We start from the raw sequence: 15,976 nt of genomic DNA, 5'->3' as shown, positions 1-15,976 counted from the left end.
GAATGAGCAGAGATAGACAAATAAGGCACACTACTTTGTGCTTGTTCCAGTCACCACCAAGTTTAGATATGGCCCTAAAAACTTGGTACTTATATTTGGAGTTTACATTAACGTCTCAACCACTCTCCTGTAGTTAAAGTTGCCAAAAAAGTAACAGCTACTTCTGTTTTTCACTTTCCCATTCTTTCAGATCCGGGTCGTTTGCCCGCTTCAGAGTTAAGAAAAGATAAGAAGTTGGTGTTGATAATCAGGGGTGGAGTTAGGAATTTTTTATCTTGGAGGTTGAACTATATTTTCAAAATCTTAATAGAGACCAAAATATAATTTTTCAAATTTTGTGTATAAATTAAACTAAAAAATTTAAAATTACATGTAAAACTTCGTCTTTCTAAAAATCTTTCCAAGCCCAACCCCTAGGCAGATGAATGGAGCCCTAGCCAGGCCAGTAAATATCGTCAGAAGCCAAACTCCTTCCCTTTCTCGAGGACCCAGTGGCTTATGCATTAAGCCCTCTAAGGATTTTGTTCATCACCATTATCGAACCAGCGACTAGCCACCTACCAATTGTTTGCCTGACCTGCATGTGGAGCCCATTGATGTTTGATCCGTGATCTCTCTCTCTCTCTTTCTCTCTAATGCTTTTGTGTAGAAGCTATTTGATTTCTACAAGTGGCATGGTGAAGGTGAAGGAGTAACAACAATGGATCATAATCAGTAGCTTGCCCTTATCCTAGGACAAACTGAAAACTTATGAGCAGGGGCGGTGCCACATGTGGGCAATTGCCCATACAGCCCAATATAAACCACTTACTTACATATTGGTTTTTTGTATATTCATATATAAAATGCTCCTCAATATATAGTAAGTGCCCCTCAGCCAAATGTGTCTGGCTCTGCCACTCCTTAGGAGCCATGATATGTTAAAATTGAGTAAAGCGTCAGAGGTGATACCGATGAGTGGAACCAAGTTCTGTCAGAATGGTGAAGTTCCCCACTCTGGGTTCGATTCCAGTACTGCAGGTAACTTTGATATTGCTTCGATTAAACAATCTGGAGCTGGATTTTGGCTCCTTTCTATCGGACTCAAATTTTCACCTAACATCTTCATCAAGTCCAGGCTGCAGATTGTTGGTCAGCGTTAAACTTGTTCGAAGACAAGATACGTTCGCGAAGATGGCAAGAGACTGAAAGAACTGAGAGAGCAAAGAGGATGGCGACAGTCAAAAGCGGGAGCTCCATTGCTTCTTCTCAAAAGCACGTATTCTTACCATCTGCTGCCTAATCTAGAACGGGCACAATGGTCGGCCACTCTTTTTTCAACAATCCAAGTAACAAGAACGCTTTTCTTTTTTCTTGTTTGACGGAAGATCTGCACCAACCATCCTTGGTCCTGTCTCCCTTCGGTTTTACTCTCAAAAGCATCAATTTGTAGTATGTAAGATCGTCACAGAGTTCAAATTGAACCTAAGGCATTAAAACTCAACCATGAGAACATAATGGTGTGAATCGAATCGGTAGGTCATAAACTTTGTAAAATTTGATGTACCATGAGAACATAATGGTGTGAATCGAATCGGTAGGTCTTAAACTTTGTAAAATTTGATGTAAAGAGTGGCGGAGCCCAAAGGGTGAGGGGACTCGTGACGTGGACGGCCCCACCCAAAGAACACAAGTGCTTTGTTAGGTGACAAAGCTTTTGTGATGGCTTTGAGCGTGAAGGAGAGATCGTAAAAGGCACAAATGAGACGAAAGAGAAGACAAAGAAGAGAGCGCGCGATCTCTCTCTCTCTCTCTGAGAGTCTTCCTCTTCTACCACACACCCTCTTCTCTAGAATCCCACTACTGATGCTTATCAAGTCAACTTCGAAAACGTCTTCCTTTAATTGGGAATTTGAATGAGGTGGGAGGAACGGACCAAAGTCTGAAATTCAAAAGCCTTTCTTTGAGTGGAGTTTTGCACGATTCCTTTCTACCCATTTGTTTTTTCAAGAGAGAGAATCGCCGGCCGGCTTCCCTTACCCGAGAAAGGAAAAAGGTACTTCCTATTTGAATTTGCAGACGAAGACGATGAAAAGGCGAGAGGACGAGAGGGGGATGAAAATGGCAAAAGCCGACTGCACCACTTTTTGTAGTGGTCGCCTCCTTCTCCCATCGTTCCATTTCTGCACCTTCATCTGTTTGTCTTCTCCCTCTCCTTCCCCATGAACTCACCACCCTTCTTGCTACATATATCCTTGCTCTTCTCTCGATATCAACATCTCCTTGCGCTGAATTAAGTCCCCCCCATCCTTCCTTGAAAAACTCTCTCTCTCGCTCTCTCTCTGTCGGAAAGACTCGATGATGGCGTCGGGATGGGATTCCAGCGAAGAGGAGGCCTTGTCGTTCTGCAACCTGCCTTTAGGTGGACCTAAAGAGACGAGCAAGGAGCCGAAACTTCCCTCCTCGGACGACTTCGAGTTCACCTCGTGGTCGGCCGTCCTATTGCCGGAATCCGACGACATGTGCGTCGCTGACGACGTCATCTCTGACGGACAGCTCCTTCCTTTTCGGCCTCCCGAGAGCTCCGGAAGAGAGCTTCTCGGTTCGGCGGGGGAACCTGCCGTCCCGAGTCGCTGCGAGTCGCTGGACCGCTCCTGGTGCTTCACCAGCAGCAAACAGGGCAACGGTCTCTGTGATTCCGAGCCAGACAGGCGGCGGGCGTCGACGGGCTCTGGAGGTTTCTTTGCGATGGCCAGTCCGAAACCCGGGATGACGGGGGGGAGTTTCCCGGCGGTGGTCGTCGGGAGGAAGAAGGAGGGGGCGACCAAGATGGGGCTCTTCCGGCTGGGGCTGGTGAGGACGCCGGAGATAGAGTTGGGGGATCTCAGGGAGCGGGTGAAGAAGAAGGAGGAGATGGGGAGAAGCCGAAGCGGGTCGTCCTCATCGTCATCATCGTCGTTGCCATCTTCTCCGTCGTCCTGGAAGGTTTTCCCGCAGCTGGATTGCAAATGCTCGGCCGTCGACACCGTGTCGGCCGTGATTACGAGACGAAAAGGGGAGACGAGACGAGTCAGGGAAGGTGAAGACGAAGAGGAGATGAAGATTCGGTTGCTGAAGCAGAAGAGCGAGGCTTCTCGGCTTCGCACCTTTGAGTGGCTCAATGGGCTGCCAAGGGCTCGATGAACCGGAAGACGTCTCGGTCCATCGTATCGTAACGATCCGAATCGAATACCAACCCGAGTTACAGTGTCCTGAACCAGGAAGCAATTCTCATTGTAGTAGCAATGGAGTAGAAGAAGACCTGAAAGGTCTGGAATTCACAAACAAGGTCAAATAAAACCAGACAAAGGTTCATGAGCTTGGTTGGAATTCAGGAACTTGGTAGCGTTGAAACCAAACTGTATCTTGCTGCCGAAAATTTTTGATATACTTTGTTCGTTATGTGCAGTTAGTTCGTAAGCAAGAAAGATAGCAGCTGGTATTTGACGGGTTGTCCCTGGTACCAAACGATGGCATGTATAGAGGAAAATAGTCGCAATTTGGACTTTGTTTATGGTTAACGCGTTGATCTTCTTTACGATTTTAATTATTCGTTGTAACCCTTTGCAGCATACGGCCGATATGTGCCTGAATGGATGGATGGATTTCTGGATTTCTTGTCCGCTTATAAACTCTCTCCCTCCACTCTATTACTTTCTTTTGCTTGTCTTTTAGTTTTTGCAATCATGTTTTCTGGACCCGTCAGTAATCTTTCTACTAGACCAATCATTCACAATCTGTTCTTACATTTTTTTTTTAACTCTGATTTCTTTTGTAAAATCGGATCCGCATGATCAAAACATGATAAATCCAAATTTTAAAACGATATTTTTCTAAGCACCTGACTATTATGTTATAAAAACATTTTTCAGCATCAAAAGTAATATGTGATTTTGCTTTTTTAGAGTTACCAAGTTATTTGATCAGGACCAACATGTGGATGATTGAGAGCAATACAAAGAAAGAAATATGTGGTCATCACTTTTTTTTTCTTAATTTTTTTTAACCACCCATAACAATAGATCAAACAATCTTAATATAATATATATATATATATATTATGATCACTGAAATTTATGAAATAAATGAAGGCAACGACTGTATGGACAAAAAAACCGTGCAACTTGGAGGACGTGTGGTCTAAGGAAAACAGCAGGACCAACATCAAATAAAGAGCGAATGGTCTACACAGTTTTTGATCCCACCGCCGTTTGTTTCTTCCTGCTCGTGCATCGTCAATAAAATTCCCCGGTCCATTAATATCTACGGATTTTTTTAATTTTTATTTTCGGATTTTGGAAATTAAAAATGATAAAAATGAAGAAGACTTCGGGCTTCTTTTTCCCTATAAATAATTAGCTTTCGATGCTTTTAGTTTGACATGTACAATGTTAATTAATACAACATTTTTCTAGCCAAGTATTATAATGAAAATGAAAACCGTCCATTGTTCACATTTGCTGACAGTTTATTTTTAGTTTGGTTTCTGTAGGTGTTATATTCCTATGTTTTAAGGCGGTAGAACGTGACATCCAAATTGATGGATGTTTCGTTTTATCACTGACATCGACGTAACTCAGGACCCAAAGAAAAAAAAAATGGGAGGCTTTCGGTTCGAACCCTAGAATTAATCTTTTTGCTCACTTGAAATAAAATAATAATATTAATGCCGAATCGATTGCCCCGGTGGCCATTAATTCTAAAGCAACCATTTATTTTTTTAATGAATTGTTTAAAAGGAAAAGAGGGAGAAAGGGAATGTCTTGTTCTTAAGCGTAGCATGTTAGTCGAAGTCTGTGACTTCTTGTACTTGGGCTTTGTTTGTTTTCCTTTTTCAAATTATCGGTCGTCATCATCGAGCATATTAAAATATTTAAAAAAATTGGAGGGAGAATCACGAGAAATTCAAATGAAGCCAGCACGTTATCCGGAAGCTGCCACATTTAATAAATGCCGTGCATTGACCAGCGATGCACTCCGCTCCGTTTGCTCGGGAAAACGTAATTCGCGGGTGAGCACTTCCGTAAATTGATAAATTATTTTTCTCTAAGTGATCTGAGATCTCGTCCGTTCAATTTTGAGATGGGTGGTCATTGTTGTGCATTTCAGGTGAGGTCCCCTCACCAAATTGGAAAAATTGATTTCATTGCACAATCAGGATGTGAATGGATCCAATTCAAATTAGATAGACTCTTTTCCATATCAGCTTTTTAAGATGTTCACATTTAAATTCAATGCAAATTGAAAAAAAGTCCTACTTAAGGAAACCATAAACCCGATTTCACAATTGAATCAGATATTTGAATTCAAATTTGAATCGGAATCCAACCTTTAAACTGGCTCAAGCTGACTTTAAAATGTAAAGACATTGGATATAAGATGTTTATTTAAAACTAAATCCGACTCAAATCTGAATCTATTCAAATGTCAATAATTTTTTAAACCTGAATCTAACTCGATTTCTTAATTGGATGTTAAATTTCTTTTTCATATCTGATTTTCTCAAAAAGGTTATGTGATTTAAACAAATATATTGACATCCCTACCCACCAAGTTTATTATCATTAGAGATGAATGAGTATGGCTTGCACGATGCTACCGTGATTACGTTTGATTAAAGCACTAAGTTGACCATAAAAGCAAGGAATCTATAAGAAAAATGGGCTAATCATGATCAACTAGAAAATGCACTTGATGGAAACGCCCATTTTCGTGCAAAAGCTCCCTTCTTAGTTAACAAATTAATTGAGACTTAAAGTCTTTGTCTACTGCTGGTCCTTTGATCGACCTCATCTGACGACTTGACGGATCCTAACCTGCCTCTTATTAACTTTAATTTTATTTTAGCTTCCAAACAAAGGCAACTAACTAGAAAAGAACCTCTTTATAAGCTCTTGAAATTTTTTTATAATTTTTAAAATTAAAACTTCTTAAAATCAAATAAAATAAAAGTTACTCTTTGATTTGGCTCTAGAGATATATGAAAAAGAAAAAAAATTGCATACGTGCATAGGGCAATATGCATCGCGTACAAGCGGACGTCTAGTGCCTTTAGTGGTGAGCGTGATTGAGCTGACCCAGTGGGACGGTGAGAATCACACTTGTTCACGATTGAGCTCATCATGCGGGGTGGGCTCGGTACCTCCTTGCTTTGCTCCCCAGTAAGTGCTAGTGGGGATGGGGACGTTTGACAAGATCTGTTGTCACAGTCTTGCTCTTTTTATTTTATTGTGAACGGTGGGCATCGGTCCGGGCTCGGCCCATTTAAAATCAAAAAATAAATTTTTAATTATAAAATAATTTTTAAAATATAAAATATATTTATTAATAATAAATATATATTATTAAAACAAAAAAATTAAAAAAATATTTTTTTAATCTAAACAGGCTAAACGGGCCCGGCCCGGCCCGACGCTCAGCCTTATTTCATATCCACGGGCCGACTCTCTCTCCGGCTCTTTAGAAGTTGTCAGCATTCTACGACTACGTAGAATGTTCGATGTGCAGGTATAAAATGTGACATCAGAAGCACTAATAAATGCTCCATAATCTTTTGTGACCTTTTGTTGGACAAAACCCACTGCAGCGTGGCCATGCTGGCAACTATGCTGTTTGTTAACAAGAAAATAATTCAAAAAATAAGTAAATAAGTGCAACATTTATTTTGTTGCATAAGTTAGCCCTTACAAAAAACTTTTTTATTATTTAAAAAAGTTATTTTGTTATTTAAAACTCTCTTCATCGAGTCCTTTGCTTTACAAGTGCTTTGTGCGCTTTAGGAGTCATGAAGGATAAATCCATAATGTAAGTCGTACAATAAAAAACAGGTGATAAGTTCTCCATGATTCATATTCTGTCTAAAGAAAAATAGGTCAGCAGATAAGTTGTCAAACGTGGGAGGTATCTTGGCAATTGAAAATTTGATAGTTATATACTTAGTGCTCCATGGAAAAAAAATTCTGGCTCAAAAAACTTAGATATAGTAAAAAAATATCAAATCATGCGGAGAAATTTTCAAATAGCTGCTAGCATTTATTGGATTTACAAAGAACTGTATGACATTTATAACATCATGGATAACCACCTGAATTCAGAAAAACTGATACCTCCTAGGTGAAAGAAACATGTTGATATGAAGGCAAAAACAGGTCCCGACCAAGAAGAGGAAATCTCCTAAAAAGAGAAAAACTTTCAGAAACACAATTTCAGGGAAGGTGATGCCGGGATGTGAAGGGAAGGTGAGTGTTTAACGTTTTCTAGGTTTAATCACCAAGTTGGTCGCTGTGAACAATGAAACCAGAGGCGGAGCCAGGATTTCGTTCAGGAACGAGCCAAATAATCCAACCTCAAATTTGGGTAGGACCAAACTGAACTTAAGTTAAAAAAGTACATTGAACAACTTTTTTTTTTTCCAACTAGTTCGGGGTGGGCCACGGCCTAGTCACCCCCCCCCCCCCCCCCCCGAACGAAACTGAACAAAGAAATAGAAGTTTGAAACTTATTTTTTCCAAGATGTTGTTCTCTTTAGTAGTTTTCACGCAGATGATGATCTAGCTAGTCGTACTTTAGACCAAAAAAAAGGAAAAAAGAACGAGATTTTACACGAACATTCTCTCTCATTGAGGGGGTTGAATTGTGTAACTAAGGTGGTATTGATCATAACAGATCTGAAAATTGAAATTGCATGATGTCTTGGTATCCTAGTTTTCAAGATTTTCGGATATTTGATTTTTCATAAAGATCTGAAATCATTTGTTTCAAAAGATGCATAAGTTATATGGTGAACTTGTAATCTTTGCATTATTGGAACCCGTAGGTCTCAAGTCAGACTTATCCCCTTCTGACTTGAACTTCATACTGAAAAACACAAATTCACGTCAAGAGTTTACGAAAGTTGTGAATTTGAGGTGGCTCTGCTTAAGATCAGAACCTATTATCTAGAATAAACAGAGTCCCCATTGGGGACTTCAATGAATTGGATAGATTATTAGATTATAGTTCAGACATGGCTGACTTGGCAAAGAAGATTGGCCAGGATTCATAATCGAAATGTGATCTCGCAATCTGAAACCGAGTTTCATGTACGATTACTATCCGATGAAAAGCAAAACAGCCTCGTTACATATAATTGTAGAACATTATGTTAATCGGATGCAAATTTATTTTTGAAAAATGGAAATCTGAACTTAAATCCAATTACAAAATATCCGATTGAGTTGAATTCAATAAAATTTAGAACTAACCTGAATCTAGACTGTTTAAATCACTATCAAAATCATGTGAACAGATCTTTAGTGATATAAGAGGCAAGCAAATCATTTGTCGCAAAAGGTAGAGCCAGACCACGTCTAATTTATAGCTACATATCCCTGGACAGTCGGACTCTTTGACGTTGAACTCATTTCCCTTGGGATGAAGAATCAAGTTTCCTGACTGCCCGAGCTCATGTCTGCAATTTGATTTGGTTCCCAACAGATAGAACTGCTGGGTTTTAGTATATATTTATCGGCGGTGTGGACTGAATTTACTGCCAACATCCGAATGGTTTAGACCGTTGGGAATAGTAAACCATTCTTAAATAGCAAACCATTGGCAGTTTGTGTGTGTGTGTGTGTGTATATATATATATAGAGAGAGAGAGAGAGAGAGAGGTAGTGTACATAATTAGCATCACAGAGTACAACAAATTGGATTTAAAATACAAGAAAATGGGGAAAATGGGAAACACCATCAAAAGATAAACGTCAAAAATTGCCAACTATAAGTAATTAAGAACGCTAACAAGTTGCCATGGTCCTAATATTGAAGCAAAAAAATTCTTCGGTGCAGTCACATTCTTCTTGCTCCTTGTTCCTTTCAGGTCTCTCTGTCAGATCTTTATTTCTCTCTTAAAAATAAAAGTTGCCTTGCCTATCTCCCTACCATTGAATTATTGACGTTGGGAGAGGAAATGTTAGAGGATGAACGTTGGAGAAGACCCTCTTTGGAAACTTACCATTTGCCTTACGTTACCTTGTAAAGAGCCTTTGCTCTATTCCGAACCACTTAAAATCTGTTTTCTTCTATTTGATTTATTTTCTACACTCTCCCTCTTCATTTTCTTACTCTGTCTGCCAAATTCTTATTGGTTTTCAGACTCTTTCTTCTTTTGTCAGTGAATTCCTTGGGTAGCTCTGGCCCTTGCTTCCTCCATCCCTTCCTTGACTGCAGCTGAAATCATGTCAACCTCAACAATATCTAGGAAACGTGGTGGTGAACTCTATTTTGAGGCGTCTTCAGCTGAACAAATTCCTTGGAAACAATAGAAGATAAAATGAGCAAGAAAGACTTTTAATGCAGTAACATATCTGTAGAAGCTTAAGTGAGGAAGAGATCAAGGAACAATTTCACTTATGAAATCAGAGAAAAACGAATAAGCAACAGACATTGGAACAGTGCAAGTGACAAAGAAACAATTCTGTAGATATGTTTCAAGACAATATAGCAACAATTTTACTTATAAGATTAGACAAAAAAGAATAAGCAACAAAGATGGCAACAGTGCAAGTGACAAAGAAACAGTTCTATAGATGAGTTTCAAGATAGTATAGCAACAATGCAAAAAGAATGAGCAATACATGTCATCGGCCCTATAAATTGGGGAAAAAAACAATTTACTAATCCCTGCATTCTAGCAGGATCTGTGAACTCGTACTTATCATCAGCCTTCTGAATAAAAAGCAAGGGAGTCGTTACCATGTCAAAGCATTACGAAAATCTAGAACGTCATTTCTGACCCCCGTTTCAGTCGTTTCTTTGGATCTGTTTCCTTTCTTATCTCATAGGAATTGCTATCAGCATCCGCTTCCCACACGTACTGCTTATTAGATTTTTGGACTTTTCCTTGGCCCAACCACCTAAAAAATACAAACAGTTAGAACTCAAAGATGAATAAATATTACTGACTTAACTAGCCATAGAAACAGCTTTCAGATTTTAAATGCCAAATACGTACAATTTCAAGATAGCCCAATTCAATCGAGCCGCAGTTATCCCATATCTGCCAAGGTGTGTGAGTCTGTGACAGCAAAGCCATACAAGGACTCATCCCTAGATAATGCAACTTTCTTTTATATAGTTCGCACTTGGCAACAGATGAGACATCAATGAAAAGCCAGCAAATTGCCAATTACAAGCTTAATTACCACCATCTCATATGGAAGGTAAGGCGTGCGAGTTCTTTTGCTGATAAATGAACCATTACGATATGTGATTTCTATCATGCCAAGGGTCTCGTTTGCGGTAAAATTATAAGATTATCCAACTCCAGACCACCACATGCGTCAAGTTGGACCTGAACATTGCTGCCTTCAACGGCTCCACGGATGGTGGTATTTGCCGACCACCGTCACCGTCGACGGCAACCTCTCCCCGCCTCCCAAATGGTTCGCGTTTTGTCGGCTTCTTCTGACGACGTCGAGGCCCTCCGTTGGCAAATGCGACAGCCCTCTCTCGACCGCCTACCACCACTCGGCGATTGTGTTATTTGTTGTAGTGACGTTCCCCTAAAAATACTTGATCAATGATTTATTTCTAACAACAAGATGAAACTAAATATAAGTAGAGAATCCAATTTTCCCAAGGTAAAATCACAGGGACGAAAAATTACAATTATTCATTTCTGCTCATTGTGAGTGGACGCTTGCACATAACTCATAAGGAAAAGCTGACTGATTTATTTCGTCGACTTTATGTGTCCAACATAAAAATACGAACATCTAGCACCAGCTATGGCTGCTTCATGATATGAGCATCCTCTGCTTGTGGAAGGAAGAGAGAATGGAGAATGGGTTCTTCCAATAACACTTCATCAGCCCTGTCCTTGACTGTTTGGAAGCACAAATCTGACAGATTCCTTAGAATGAATTATGAAAGCGAATGGAAGGCCATGCTACCTTTATTAATTTTTACCGACAACTTTTAGCACTACCCAAAGATTAGTCCGATTCTAGTTTATATCCAGACGTTGAGACTTCATTGATGTTCATAAAGCAATTTTCAGGCATTGTTAATACCTTCGCTGCGGCCTCCTGACAAAAATTATTGCATTTACATGTGCTTCTGAAAATCATTATTCGGCTGCATTGAAGAGAATAACGGCATTATGTTGTCTGTATAGACAGAAACCATATAAAAATACAAAATATAACTCATAGCATTTTTCAGTCTTTCTATGTCATAAGAAAATTAAACTAATTTAGACGGCCGAGTCTCTTTGGTTGCATTTGCTCCAAAATGTTAAGGTTGGCACATTCTCTTCCTGCAAAGGTAAGGATAAAATGTCATCTAAATTATCCATGGAGAGAGATGGAATTAACAAACGAAACCATTAGCCACAGTAAAAAGCACGCTTCCTGCTCAGTCGAATAGATCCCACAGCTACTGCCAAAGGGAATTTGTCTACAAGCAGTCTCTTCAGGAATAGAGGCATATTCATATATTGTACGGATGGATTCCACTGTATACTTCAACTTCTTGCACTGAATGTATCCATGTAGATACCAGGCAGCTACCAATAATCCCTACAAGAGCAAGTGCCACTTTTGAAATGGTAAAAGCGATTTGCATCTCTCATTACTATCCCTCTGTCATTTGCTTTGCTTATGAACTTGAAAGCTGTATGGGAATCCCGACAAATACGAAGATTCTTCTTGATTCCAAATGTAACCCCTTTTAGAGCGGTCGTTATTGCAAACAACATTGTGGTAAAAAAGATGCTGCTCTTTAGTCTCTTCATCCAGATTATGCAACACAAACTCAGTATCAAGAACATAACCCGTTCCCTTGATCTGCACCATTCATACCTTAAACTCAACATACATTCCTTTCGTCTAAGGATGACCGTTGTTCACATTGAATGTATGTATGCTGTTCATCTTCAATTGAATTCACAATCTTTGCATGAAGTTGCTTCACGAGTGAAAGTGCATGCGGAACACCCAGTGATGAAAGAATACTTGCACATTTATCTTGATTTGGAATAATTCCTTCCCATTCCATCTGGTTAATATCTGCACTTTCTCCTTCACAATCCCCAGTGCAGCCAGAAATCATAGTATTCCATGAAACTGCATTCTTCTCCGGCTTTAACTCAAACACCACATCAGCGTCCACCATCTTTCCACACTGTGTACATATAAAGAAGTGCAAAACTTGCAAAAGACATTCCCATGAAACGCGGTTCTAACAGTAAGAGAATGAATATGTTGCCCAAATCGCAAATCACTAGCGGTGCCCTATCTCTGGAGTATAGTGCCAAAAGTGTACTAGTCGAAACCAAATTCATCCCTCCGCGTCATTTTCAGAAATCCCCAAGCCTCTATATTCCTCCCTTGTTCAACGTACCAAGTTATGATGGAATTCGAAAAGACGATATCTCTTTGTGGCATTCCGTCGACCGCCTGGTGCGTGTTGCCCAGATCTCCATTTTTTGCATAAATGTTTCCCAGGGTATGGCTCATGTACAAATCCGGAGACGACCCTGTCTTGATCAAGTGACAACGGAGTTTAAGGAAGTGAGAACGGAGTTTAAGGAAAAGAAATGAATGGGAAGGAAAGAAATGGGAAGGGAAATAAAAGGAATGGAAAGAAAAGAGTTTGATTTAAAAACTTGTTTTGAACAAAAATGAATGAAATGAAAAGGAAAAGAATGGAAAGAGTTTGATTTAAAAACTTGTTTGAATAGAAATGAAGGGAAAGGAAAGAAAAAATTACACAAATCATGTTTTTTAACATAAAGAAAAGAAAAGGATTGAATTTATAATCATTTGCAATAATATTCCTCACAATCAAAATGAAAGGCTGCAGCTTATACAATGCGCAGCGTCTCCTTCCATCATAACCAATAGTCACCAATAGTCATAAAAATCTTACATACAAAAAAAGTGAAAACATCATAACAACAAGAGCCAGTCCTCTTAATTAATAACTTTAAAGAACTTTATAAAAATATCGAGAAATTGTGTTCGTTGAACGATAGAACCAAAATTGAACCCCACATTGTTTATATGTGTGCGACAACATCATGAGAAAGATAAAAACTTGTTCTTCTACTTTACAATGTCTTGTACTACATAGTTAACTCTGTTGTCGAAGAATATCACATAACTCTTTGAAAGGTGATGTTCTCATGCGTGTTATGTTGCGACATTGTACATCATCATCTAATTTATATATAATTTGATCTCTAATTTTTTGTCTTTCTTCATAAGATAGTCCAATTGATCGATGTATAAATTGCCGTGGACGTTGTCTACGACGTATAAAATAATAAAAACTATAACATAAACATAAAACGACTTGTTGTTGTTGGTGTAGTCTCATGTCTTCTAATATGCGACAAGCTGCAAAGCCAAAGACAACTTTTGTATGAAGATGATACTCATATCTGACAAGACAAGCTGCAAGCTAAATATATAACTAGCGACATCAACAATCATGCTTCAATGCTTAACTCCAATCTATCTCTTTATTCTTTTTTTTTAATTAGCATTACTTGTTAAGAAAAATAACGACTGTTTCAGATTCCCATAAAAATCAGACGGCATCAAGAACTGGCAATAGCAGTTACGAGAGCAACAAGGTATTCTTATGAAAGTAATTCATTCCAACGTTGGTGGGCAGAGTTCAGGCCGCTTCAGAGGGTTCTGTATATTATCAAGGTTACAAAAGTTTTGGGCGTACATATCCAAGCGTCACCATGTCAAAAACAACCTGTGTGGATATTATGTCGGTGATTCGCCTAATGCCATTTGTCTTGATGCAAACACATAAGCACATTAAGTAAAATAAAGGCAGATACAAACATGTGCATGGTAGGTAGGCATCATCTTAATGGTCATGCATGCACATGGTGGACATCATCTTAATGGACGTGCTTGCTTGAGATAAATGAGACAACCATGCTTTTGCTCATGCTGGCATCATACAGATATCATCGAAGAAGAAGAAGAAGACGAGAGAGATAGAGAAGCATAGACGTTGGTGGGCAGAGTATGCATGAGAAAAAGGAGAAAAAACAACCCTGGAAAAGAAGAAGAAGACGAGAGAGATAGAGAAGCATCAGACGTTGGTGGGGAGAGTATGAGGAGCGCCTAAAAACAGAAAAAAAAAAAATCTATAAGCAGTAGAAGAAGAAGAAGAATAAGACAAGAGAGAGAAGCATCAGACGTTGGTGGGCAGATTATGAGAGAGAAAAAATAAAAAAACAACAATAAAAAAAGAAGAAGAAGAAGAAGACGAGAGAGATAAAGAAGCATCGGACGTTGGTGGGCAGAGTATGAGGAGCTCCCAAAAGCAGAAAAAAAAATTCTATAAGCAGCAAAAGAAGAAGAAGAAGAAGAAGACCAGAGAGAGAGAGAGAAGAATCTGGGCTTTGAATGAGAGAGAAAAAGAAGAAAAAACAACAATGAGAAGAAGAAGACGAGAGAGAGAGAGAGAGAGAGAGAGAGAGAGATGCACCTTGTTCCTTGCTTGTTGAAGACGAGCGTCCCTTTCACTCCTTGAGAAGAAGCAGCAATGTCAGGAATAGTTTTTTTGCCCAAGGGAGCAGTTTGATGAAGAGAATGATGAGCTCACACTACTTGGATTGCAGTTTTGCATTCATCAACGCCAAAGCATGATGAGCTCACACTACTTGGATTGCAACACATTAAAAAAATAAAAGAAAAATCTTTGGTAGCGTTTGGATGGCACGCTAAGAATGGTTTTATGAAACTAGTTTTCTTTTTTTTTTTAAATATTTTTTTATCAATTTTAAAAAATTGATTTGTGTTTATATGATAGAACCAAAACAGATTTTTTTGTGAATAACTTGTGGGTGCCAAGTTATTTATTACCTTTTAAAAATTTGTTTTTGTCAAAACAAGATCTTTAGCAAAACACATTTTTCTTGTCATCCAAACTCTTAATGGAACGGTGTTTTAAAAGCAAAATCATGTAAAAACATAAAAACGTTTGGCTTACACGGGAAGACATCTTCTCACATTTTTTCCGGAAAAACGTTTTAGTAATTTTATTGGGGAATTTCTTTTTTGGTTTTGCTTTTATAAAATTGATAGTCTTCTATTTAACTGGTATCGGCATTTTGATCATTTTCAATTATGGTCGCTTCTTCGGTACCACAAAATATCCAAATCTCATGCTGGAAGCCATCCAAGTGCTTTGATATTTTATCATGGGCAATGAGATCAACTCCAAATTTTGCTTAAAATCATAGAGTGTGATGTTGGTGACTTGTCAAGAAAAATATAATAATGTTAAGATTAAATCACCTATGAGACATTTAATTACCCATATGCTAAATCCAAGCGTCTGATTTAATAAGGGGGCCACCTTAAAGCTATAGGGGGCAGAAAATATTTTGTAGCATTGTAAGTAAAATTCAAATTTTTAAAATTTTTTCCTGCCCATCAAACTTGGGATGAAAATGTTTAACGTTGGGTCAGAATCTCGTCCCACCTCCAGGAGTGAAAAAAAATTTATAGAACAAATAAAATAACCGTTGGCTTCTTCAACGCAGTGTTTTTTCAATGATTATGTTTTTCATCTTTTATTTCTATCGAAATTTATTTCTTTAAACATAAATCCAAAAATCTGGATTTTGTTTTCATTTGTTTAATTTTTGAAATAAGTTTCTGAAAACATCTTTCCAACTTCATATTTCCAATGCGTGCGCCCCTAAAGGTTTGAAAACTGTGAAATGATGGTCACTATTGTGCCTTAAATTTTTGTATCTCATGTCAGAATTAAGAGAGTGAAACTTGAGGCCCATGAACTTTGCTATGCAAAGGTTATAAATCTATGCATTTTTTAACCATAAGATTTCAAATTTTTATTTGAAACCAATGATCTAAAATCCTTTAAAAGTCTTTATGTAGGTCCCAAACCTAAAAAATCTATATTTTTCTACTTTTATTTA

The 15,976-nt window shown here is 38.5% G+C and overlaps 1 protein-coding gene across 1 annotated transcript; it reads left to right on the top strand.

Annotated features, from left to right (window-relative positions):
• Positions 1-1,725: 1,725 nt before the first annotated feature.
• On the top strand, positions 1,726-3,631 carry LOC116249793 (uncharacterized). Its single transcript, XM_031623059.2, has one exon. The coding sequence runs from the start codon at positions 2,338-2,340 to the stop codon at positions 3,160-3,162; it is 825 nt and encodes a 274-aa protein (XP_031478919.1). The 5' UTR covers positions 1,726-2,337; the 3' UTR covers positions 3,163-3,631.
• Positions 3,632-15,976: the final 12,345 nt, after the last annotated feature.

Source organism: Nymphaea colorata, chromosome 3 (genome assembly GCF_008831285.2).
Source record: "Nymphaea colorata isolate Beijing-Zhang1983 chromosome 3, ASM883128v2, whole genome shotgun sequence".
Classification (NCBI taxonomy): domain Eukaryota; kingdom Viridiplantae; phylum Streptophyta; class Magnoliopsida; order Nymphaeales; family Nymphaeaceae; genus Nymphaea; species Nymphaea colorata.
This window is presented reverse-complemented; position numbering and strand designations above follow the sequence as displayed.

Coding starts and splice junctions, on each gene's coding strand:
- LOC116249793 (XM_031623059.2), top strand. CDS start 2,338: ATGATGGCGTCGGGATGGGATTCCAGCGAAGAGGAGGCCTTGTCGTTC.